The sequence below is a fragment of the Haematobia irritans genome, chromosome 3, assembly GCF_050003625.1.
Source record: "Haematobia irritans isolate KBUSLIRL chromosome 3, ASM5000362v1, whole genome shotgun sequence".
Lineage (NCBI taxonomy): Eukaryota > Metazoa > Arthropoda > Insecta > Diptera > Muscidae > Haematobia > Haematobia irritans.
This window is the reverse complement of record NC_134399.1, coordinates 194219825-194230938: the sequence shown is the minus strand read 5'-3', so window position 1 is coordinate 194230938 and position 11114 is coordinate 194219825. Positions and strand designations below refer to the sequence as shown.

At 31.5% G+C, this 11114-nt stretch overlaps 1 protein-coding gene across 2 annotated transcripts in view; it reads right to left on the bottom strand.

Moving 5' to 3' along the window:
* The window catches only part of LOC142230462 (UNC93-like protein), a 143326-nt gene that overhangs the window by 3557 nt on the left and 128655 nt on the right, over nt 1–11114 (bottom strand). For both annotated transcript variants that reach the window (XM_075301096.1, XM_075301097.1), the window contains exons 3-6: nt 5418–5552; nt 2348–2544; nt 2072–2280; nt 1138–1994 (exon numbers count right to left, since the gene is read on the bottom strand). In XM_075301096.1, coding sequence (XP_075157211.1) covers nt 1138–1994; nt 2072–2280; nt 2348–2544; nt 5418–5552 — 1398 coding nt within the window. The remainder of the gene's footprint in view (nt 1–1137; nt 1995–2071; nt 2281–2347; nt 2545–5417; nt 5553–11114) is intronic.

Sequence of the window (11114 nt, the reverse complement as noted above, 5' to 3'; positions counted from 1 at the left end):
ATTTTTTTAATTGAAATGTCTTCAATCACAGAAATGATACTAATTGGTACTAATAATTTTTGTGATAGATTTTTGTTTCATTTAAAAAATTTGATGAATCAATTACATTTTTAATTGAATATATCATATATATTATAACTCAATTAGGACTTTAATTGGAAAAAATTTTGTGAAATTTTTTTCTGTGTATGTTTTTCAAAAATTTTCAGCAAACATGATTGCTAATTCAACAGTATTTCTTTGCTATTACAGCAGAGAAAAATTGTTGCTTTTTCAGCTAACGGATGATTTAGTTCAAACTACAACACACTCAAAAAAGTGAACTCTATATAGCACTAAAGCCAATTTAATTCTATTATTTTTTTCTAGACATTAATAAGTTTTTGTGTACGTTAGTTAAATGAACTAAAAAACACAAACTAAGTATTAAGATTTATTAAAGTCGTGTCTCCCTTGTGAAAATTTACCAATAATGCGCCTATCATGAACTTCGTATGGTATTAAAAACTTTTTTCAATTTTTAAGTCCAAATTTTTCCTTCAAACTTAGAAATTTTCTTTAACAAGTGAAAAAATTCTTGAAATGGAAAGTTATTTACTTATTTTTGTGAAATCCACGTGTTATCTGTGTTTGTAATACAGTTTAGTTTAAATTTTCTAAAATTAACGAACATTTTCCTTGCTGTTGGGTTCACTGTTTTTTGAGTGCATTGACTGATTTCCATTTTTCAGCAGACAAAAACTGCTGTTTCAGCAAACATGTTTGTTGTTATGAATAACAAAATTTTTTGGGTGTAAGCATTTTCATGTCATAATCCTTTCAAGGGAAAACGTATACAGCCTTAAATTTGCATAAAATCCGTGTGCCACCTTTTGTTATGAATGATGATTTCTGTGCCCTCTTTTTACAAATTCTCAACCTCTAACGCTGTACATCAGTAGTTTTAGTACTAAAACCGCAATTTTACACAACCTTATAATGGATTTTGATCGAGTTTTTGTTGTAATCCTTTCGGGTTTTCGACTGAAATCTACATTGAGAAGATTTCGAGCACAGTGTCTACGTTCACACTATGCTACCTTTGTTTTTTTTTGTTAATTTTAATAATCTACTTCGTTTCTCAATTCACAAACTTACCTTTCTTCTGTACAAGATTTCAACGATAACATAACCAATGCATCCCAATGTTAAAACAGCCAATAAAATGTACAACTTCATGCGTGCACACAATGTGGTGGCATAAGCATAGGCAATCACAAAACCGGCCGATTCCCAGAGACGATAGTTGGAGAAAGCAGCTTCCTTATTACGTCTGAAGAGTAAACCATAGAGACCATTGATTTGTGTTTGCCAGACAGCATCACCAACACCCCATAGACCGGACATGGCATAAAAGATCAATGGATTCTCGGGACTGGGGCGCCAGAACAATTCCACAGTAATCAAGGTAAAATGCACAATAGCACCCAAAACAATGATGGGAGTACGACCAATGTATTTCATCACAGAACCAAAAAGAATGGAGCAAATGGCATTGACAACACCAAAGCAAATCATCACAAAACCAATTTGATGAATACCCAAGGCACACGAGACATAGGCCTGTGTGAAATCAGCACCAATAAAAGCCTGTTCCATGCCAATGAATACGGTAATGGGTATCAGCAATTGTTGATTGGGTTTCTTCATTTGACGGAATGTGGCCGAGAGTAATTCCATGCCAGATAATTCTTGGGCTGATTGGGAACCTTTACGTTTTTCACCATAACGTTTAAGGGGATCCAAGAAGAAGGCAATAATTGCTACAGCTGCAATGATACACGACAAATAGATCATACTGATTTCGAAAATTTCATGATCTGGAGGGCGTTCCAAGTTGTTGTGGCCACCATTGCCATGTACGCAAAAGTTGGCACCACAGTATTGAAGATCTTCTTCGGAGATGGTTCCATTACCACTGCTGCTGCCGCCACCATGACCGCCACTAGAGAGCACTAAAAGGGGACAAGAAAATTTGAAAATTTAAAATTTGGCCATTTTTTAATAATTATCTAAGAGTTGGAAAACTTACCAAGACTTGAGATGAGATTTCCCCACAATTCAGCTGTTTGCCAAGCCAAAAAGAAGAAGCCAAAGAATCTTACAATAATAGCATCCACAGCCTGTTCAGTAATTTTGGCATAAACCTGACCAACTTGTGTTAGATATGTAGCTTTGGAGGCCCACATAGGAGCAGCACCCAAACCGACTAGAATACCAGCAGGAACCAATGTGTAAAATCTACAACAAACACAACACATGCATTAATTATGTTGACATTATCATCAATCTAGATGTCTATCATTACCTTGGGAATAACTGGAAGGCAATATAGGGGGCATAGCATAACATACTGAAGACCAAGGTCCATTTAACAGTTAGCTTACGAATAATTAAAGTGGGCAGGAATATACAGGAAACAACAAGTGCCGCATAAATAGCACTCAGCGACACGGTACCCAAACCATCTGTGGCATTAATAGAGGACTGTAAGTTAGCTGTACCCTGTAGAAGAAAGTAAAATGTGGAAGAGGTGAGTAAATGTCGTATTTTTGTGGTTTTATTATATTATATGCAGGATAGTTATATTGGATGAGTTTTGAGAAAAGTTCATCGTTGAGGCTTTTCCTTGGGAAAAAGTCATCGTTGATGACTTTTCTATGAGAATTAGTCATCGTTGATGATTTTTCTATGAGAAAAAATCATTGTTGATGACTTTTCTCGTTGGAGACTTTACTATGAGAAAAGGTCTTCATTCTATGAGAAAATGTCATCGTTGAGAAAATGTAATCGTTGATGACTTTTCTATGAGAAAAGATCATCGTTGATGAATTTTCTATTAGAAAAGTTCATCGTTGATGATTTTTCTATGAGAAAAGTTCATCGTTGGTGACTTTGTATGAGATAAGGTCATCGTTGATGATTTTATGTGAGAAAAAATTATTGTTGATGACTTTTCTATAAGTCATCGTTGATGACTTTTCTATGAAAAAGGTTCACCGTTGATGATTTTTCTATGAGAATAAGTCATCGTTCATGACTTTAATATGAGAAAAGTTAATCGTTGATGACTCTTCTTTGACAAAAAGTCATCGTTGTTGACTTTTCTATGAGAGAGGTTCACCGTTGATGATTTTTCTATGAGAAAAGATCTTCGTTGAGAAAAGGTAATCATTGATATCTCTTCTATGAGAATAAGACATCGTTGATGACTTTTCTATGAGATAAGGTCATCGTTGATAATTTTTCTGTGAGAAATAGCCATTGTTGATGACTTGTCTATGAAAAAAGGTCCTTATTGATGACTCTTCTATGAGACTAAGTCATCGTTGATGACTTTTCTGTGAGAAGGTTTCATGGTTAATGACTTTTCTCTGAGAATAAGTCATCGTTGATGAGTTTTCTATGAGAAAAGGTCATCGTTGATGACCCTTCTATGAGAATAAGTAATCGTTGATGGCTTTCCTATGAGAAAAGGTAATCGTTGATGACTCTTCTTTGGGAAAAAGTCATCGTTGATGACTTTTCTATGAGGAAAGCTAATCATTGATAGCTTTTCTATTAAAAAAACATAATCGTTGATAGCTCTTCTATGAGAAAAGGTTATCGTTGATGACTTCTCTTAGAGAAAAAGTCATCAAAGATGACTTTTCTATGAGAAAAGGTAATCGTTGATGGCCCTTCTATGAGATAAGGTCATCGTTGATAATTTTTCTATGAGAAATAGCCATTGTTGATGACTTTTCTATGAGAAAAGGTCCTTATTGATGACTCTTCTATGAGAATAAGTCATCGTTGATGACTTTTCTGTGAGAAGGTTTCATGGTTAATGACTTTTCTATGAAAATAAGTCATCGTTGATGACTTTTCTATGCGATAAGGTCATCGTTGATGACTTTTATGTGAAAAAGTCATTGTTGATGACTTTTCTATGAAAAAAAGATCATCGTTGAAAAATCTTCTACGAGAAAAGGTCATCGTTGATGACTCTTCTATGACGATAAACCATTGTTGATGACTTTTCTATGAGAAAAGGTCATCGTTGATTACTTTTTTATGAGAATAAGTTCTCGTTGATGACTCTTCTATGAGAAAAGGTCATCGTTGATTGTTTCAATGAGAAAAGATAATCGACGATGACTTTTCTTTGACAAAAAGTTAATCGTTGATAGATTTTCTATTAAAAAACATAATCGTTGATGGCTTTTCTATGAGAAAATGTTATCGTTGATGACTTCTCTTTGAGGAAAATCATCTATGATGACATTTCTCTGAGAAAATGTCATCGTTGATGACCCTTCTATTAGAATAAGTCATTGTTGATGGCTTTCCTATGAGAAAAGGTAATCGTTGATGACTCTTCTTTGGGAAAAAGTCATCGTTGATGACTTCTCTTAGAGAAAAAGTCATAAACGATGACTTATTCCCAAAGAAAAGTCATCAAAGAAAAGTCATCGTTGATGGCCCTTCTATGAGAATAAGTTATCGTTGACGACTTTCTAATAAGAAAAGTTAATCGTTGATGACTTTTCTATGAGAAAAGGTCATCGTTGGTGACTTTTCTTTGAGAATAAGTTATCGTTGATGACTCTTCTATGAGATAAGGTCATCGTTGATGTCTTCTATGAGAAAATGTAATCGTTGATGACTTTTCTTTGACAAAAAGTCATCTTTGATTACTTTTCTCTGAGAATAAGTCATCGTTGACGACTTTCTAATAAGAAAAGTTAATCGTTAATGACTTTTCTATGAGAAAAGGTCATAGTTGATGACTTTTCTTTGAGAATCAGTCATCGTTGATGACTCTTCTATGAGAAACTGTAATCGTTGATGACTTTTCTATGAGAAAAGTTCATCGCTGATGTCTTTCCTTTGAGAAAAGGTCATCGTTGATTACTTTTCTATGAGAAAAGTCCTAAGTTGATGACTTTTCTATGAGAAAAAGCCATCGTTGATGACTTTTTTATGAGAAAGGCTATGGTTGATGATATTTCTACACGGTTGCGTTTCTAAGCGGAGACGAAACCGTTGATGACTTTTCTTCTTAGAGTGATTGTTTTGTATGACTTCTCTATAATAGAATGAAATCGTTGATGAGTTTTCTTTACGAAAAATATTTCAAAGATGAATTTTGTGTGTTTTTCTTGTTCTAAATGGATTTCTCAGACTGGTGATGGTTTTCAATAGCAAGGTACTAGCATTGATGACATCCCTTTTGAAATGTCATTGCTCTGAAATATGTATTTTCATAAAATTTCACGCGTGGACAATATTTCTCCTAAGTGTCTGGTAATTACTGCGAATCTTTAGAGTCTCGAACGTTTTCAAATTTTTGAATGGAAATTTACAATAATTACTTTCAATATTTTTATATTTACCTGAAAGGCTGTAAATTGCACCATAAAGGCAAATGATATAATGCCAATATTTTTCAATATACGCCATTTTTCTGCGGGATTGAGGATAACTTTCTCCCTGAGTGAGGCTGTGTCCGGTTCGAAACCTGGTTTTGGCTGTAATTAAAAAAAAATAAATATAAAAAAATTAACATTTTTAATTACAAAATATTTTTTTTGTATAATTGGATTAAACTTTGAAATCGACTGGATCGATCGGATGCATTAATTGAATATAACTACATCAATTGAATAAGCTTATAAAGGTAAATAAAAAATATATTTAACGCTCAGTAAAAGTTTGGATGAAACAAAGTACACTCATAGAAAAAAAGTAACTACTTTCCCTTTTTTAGCAAACTTTTTGCTGGTTTAACAGACTTTTCTGCTTTGTCTACTAACAAATTTCTTTGGGTGTACAATTAATGGTAAAAACTATTGCTATCACTAAATTTAAGATGTGTTGATGCTATAGCAAAAAATTTTTGGGTATAGCAGTATTTCGCCCTCTGATTTTTCTATGAGTGTAGATATTGATTTCACTTCCCATTGTTTTATCACATTTTTGTATTGCTCAAATATTTATATCTGAACTACACTGTATAACACTGTTATTGTCTAATTTAGCCCTGATACTATGTTTGTCTTAAAGATTCAAGCCATAAAATCATATACATATATAAATGTTAGACACATTTCATTTATAACTTTTTATGGAAAATAGCGTTTTAGCAAAATAGGTCGCATTTTAAAATTCCAATTTGCATTTTTGCATAAACTTGCCGTGTAATCATTAATGTGTACCTATACTATGTAGATTGAAAGTATAGGATTCCAAAAAGTAATGGAGTACGAAGTCTTCGCATGGTATTTTGTTCAGGGTCTACCATTTAAATCTGCTAGCTAGCCTATGGCCAACAAATTTGTATTCTGTTCGTTAGTTTTTATTGAGCAATCATGGCCTAATAGGCAAATATCCCATTTTAGGAGTATCTCAAAATGTTTATCATATAAGATAGGGTAGATAAGCCTTATGTTAAATTAGGTCTATTTTCTAATAAAAAACAAGTCTTTATAAAATAAAAATTAATGAAGAATTTCGCTATATTGCGCACCGATCCGCACCAACGACTATTCTATATCTTTATTATTCATTCACATTATGCCTGAGATTTCGAGCATGGTGTGAACGTAGTATTACATGGGGTATGAATTCGGTAAGCTGCCATCTGGCATGGTTGCCATTCAGCTAAAAATAATCTACCACAATTTTATGAAAATATTACCAAAAAAACTACCAAATAAAAAAATTGTTTTGCAGAGTTTGATAAATTTGTTGTAGTTATTATGGAAAAATGTTTCTTCAAAATAAACGTTTTATTATTTTATTTTAATAATAGCGACAATTTATTTAAGTGTATCCTTTGAGAAAAAGCAGAACTTTGATATTATGACCGAAAACAAATATTTACAGAAAATTTATGTATAGAAAATTTTGCCAAAATTTTATTTCTATGGAAAATTTTGTCAACATGTTGTCAAAATTTTATTTCTATAGAAAATTTTGCCAAAATTTTTCTTCTATATAAAATTTTCTCAAAATTTTATTTCTATATAAAAATTTTGTCAAAATTTTATTTCTATACAAATTTTTGCCAAAATTTTATTTCTATACAAAATTTTATCAAAATTTTTATTTCTATAGAAAAATTTATTTCTATCGAAAATTTTGTCAAAATTTTATTTCTATAGAAAATTTTGTCAAAATTTTATTTCTATAGAAAATTTTGTCAAAATTTTATTTCTATAGAAAATTTTGTCAAAATTTTATTTCTATAGAAAATTTTGTCAAAATTTTATTTCTATAGAAAATTTTGTCAAAATTTTATTTCTATAGAAAATTTTGACAAACTTTTTTTTCTATAGAAAATTTTGTCAAAACTTCATTTCTATAGAAAATTTTGTCAAAATTCTATTTCTAACGAAAATTTAGTCAACATTTTATTTCTATAGGAAATTTGTGAAGTACCTCTTAGGTTGGGAGCAATATTTTGCAAAATCTACTAAAACATCAAGAATTCTACCAAAAATTGTAAAAAATCTACCATTTTTGGTAGAATTGTACCAACTGTGGCAAGAGTGATAGGAGATCGAGGAAGGGAATAGAAAATTGGAGGTGCTAACTAATATGAGAAATATTGGTGCTGGATTTACCCCCATTTTCATAAAGCTCCGTTAGTGTTCCGTTAACTAATCAACTTTTAAATCGTATTATAGACGAAGCTGTCATCTTGCGTTTATATTCCATAGGCCAGTTAGGAACTTAACTGAAGAAAATTTTTCAGTTAAAGTTAAGCGGAGAGAAGATGTTTGCAATTTTCTTTCTGTTAACTGGCAGTTAAAGCCTAACGGAGCTACATGAAAATGGCCGTTAATAGGATAACTTGTAATTCAATTCAATGAATTTACAAAATGTGATCCATGATCTAATAATAAGGTGGCATCGTAGCATTATTGAAGAGTTTTTCATGTGTATACAAACAGTGTTGCCATTATTTTTCTGGATCTTGTCCCCAAATAGGACTCCATCGTCCCTAAAAATCTCCAATAAATTTTTGACACGTCTTTATGAAAAAAAAAAATAAGGAAATAGGCTTTGCTTTAGAAAATTAATAATAATTTAAAAATTAAAAAGAAATGTAAACGTTTTTGTCATATCAGCTTACGATCTACAATAAGATCGGTGATCGTCTTCCAAATTCTCGATAATTGAAGAAAATTTACTTCTAAAAACTCAAGCAATAAAATTGAGTGGTATATTAAATTATACTCATTAAAAACTTTCCACGTGGACAGGCAACAACAATGTCTAGTGGTAAACTAAAAAAAAAAATGATAAGCAATGGCAACACTGTCAAATTTTCCGCCAAGGAATTAGAATAGATTTTAATTTGGCCACACGCCGATACCGCCGTCGCGGATTTTGGGCTTCCCATAAGAAATACACGTAAATAAGTGTTCGCCAGTCGCTATGGTTATATTTACACACTTACAAATATACAAATATAGGGTGACACATATTAACAATATCCAATACAACGAGTAATTAAAACATTTTTTCGCCTTTATGGGGCAACTCTAACCGAAATATGTCTTGGACGTTGAATTGTCCTATAAAGCAGTGGATTGGTATTACATATTAAAAAATATTTTCGTTTAAAAAACAACCTAATTTTGTCCTCATTTATTTTACAACCGGATTATTATTTTGCTTATCTTTTTTAGTTATCTGAATAACAAGTGATCTCTCGGAAAGATTTAAAATTATTTTAATAACCCATATGTTGCACTTAAGATTGTTTCATACAATGGAAAATCGTCAAGGTTTGCGGACCATAAGGGTAATAATTTTGTAAATTTATTTATGCAGCGGGCGAGATATAAATGGTATCTCTTATGTCTCCAGTTTTGTAGGCGACCAAGGTATTTCCTTATCGACAACAAGATTGCAAATGTTAATGAAGCATTTTGATTTGATGAAAACGACAACAAAACAGTAGACAACAATTCCAGAACTTTAATTACCAGGCATAGCATTTTATCTCGATTTTATAACAAGAAAAACTTTTTATAGGGTGTTGGAAAGAGTATCCCGGTTTTATGGTAATTTCGATTCTTATAAAATGTGCAACATTCAAATTAAGAAGGACCTTGTTTAAGCATTTAGTTTTAGTTTAAGATCTTAAGGCAAAAATAAAATTAGAATGAATTTATCATTGGGGCGGAGGACAATAGTTAGGTTGGATATAGTGGCAGCCAGATATTTCAGCCTCACTTAGACTATTCAGTCCATTGTGAGGAGGACAATGGGGGAAAAATAGTGTAACACTAGGGCAATATTTTTTCATACATTAAAAAAGAGAGAAGTTTTCTTTTGACGCTTAAAAAATTTTTTAATTAATAAATCTGATTAAAGGTAATCGTTTCAATGCTTGTCCTAAATTCCGGATTATTTGCTCTTAAAGAAAATATTTTATAATAAATGAGAACTTCCCATCGACTTAAATTTCGTTTCGGAGGAAAATCTTTTTTTCTTTGGGTTTTGAAAGGAAATCGCGTTAAAAAAAAAACGCAAAAAAGATTTTCAAAATCTTTGTTACTATAAATCGCTCTACATCGACTTGGCATATAATGGAATTACCAGTTTGTATCGTTTAAGCCCCCAAAGGAAATTTCCATTTTACCACACTGTTGGGTGCTTTATAATCATTCAAGTGTTTGCCATAAAACTATTTGCTACCGTAAATAAGTTCAGTAGCAAATATATAACAATTATGTTTCAGGTTTTTTTTTTTGTTTTTCTATTGCTGACAATTTACTTTACAATATGCAAGCCAATACTATCGGTAAACTAGACAGCTACTCAGGCAAGGCTGCCGGGCAGTGGGGGGTACTTTAAATATTGTGAAACTAGACCAAACTTTGACACATGTTTAGCAGTTTGAATATATATATATTTTTTTTGGTTTATTTTTTGTGAGGTTTTCTGTTGTGTTTTTCTGTGACGAAAATAAAATTTAATGAAATGTAAACAGTTTGTAAATGGAACGTTGGAAATAAATGTAAGGTGTTGTTGTTGTTGTTAGAGAAGATAAGTAAAGCGGTCTTTTAAAATTCGCCAATGATAAATCGTAATGATACACAGTGGTATTTAGATCAAAAACAAATTATCAAATGGTAAATCTCTTTTAAAAGTAGGTCTAGGTTAAAAAAAAGAAACATACTATAGGGAAAATGGGCGAAATCGCCAAGAACAAAATTTTTAGGTAATGGCAATTTATCAACTTCTAAAAATTATAATATTTTTGTTATACACTTAGGAAAATAATCAAAAATTATCTCGACGTTGAACTATTTCCTTAGTTTTGTTGACCTGTTGTGTTAATTTATTTCATTATTATTTCGACTGGGGTCCTTTTAATAAAAAATATTTTGTACGATTTTTGATTATTAATTATTAAATTTATAATTGTCGCTTTAATTGTGTTTACATACTAAGCCCACCACTAGGACTACAGGGTATACGAATAAGGTTGGAGCAGAAGTCAGCTACTTTAATTTTTTTTTCAGAATTCTTTCTGTCAACAGCACTCCGGACCACGGCTGCCATAGTTGGTCGAATTCTACCAAAAGTGGTAAATTTTTTATTGTTTGGTAGATTGGTAGAATTCTTGACGATTTCGTAGATTTTGTAATATATCCCCCTCCATTTGAAAGTTACTTCAATTTGATAAAGAAATAAAATTTTGACAAAATTTTCTATAGAAATAAAATTTTGATAAAATTTTCTATAGAAATAAAATTTTGGTAAAATTTTCTATAGAAATAAAATTTAAAAAAAAAATTTTCTACAGAAATAAAATTTTCAAAAAATTTTCTATAGAAATACATTTTGTTGGTTTTGATTTTAGCTTAAAACCATGCATTGACGAAACTACAAGAAGTAGCTTAACCAACAGAGGAAAAAAAGCCCTATAGACTGCAAGATGTTTGGATGGACGCACGTTTCGGAATTACCACATTCCTCATCAGCATCCTATACTTGCAGCAAAACTATCAACCAATTATCAGAATAAATTCAGGTAGTTCATTAAACCCAACAATGAACCACACTTGAAC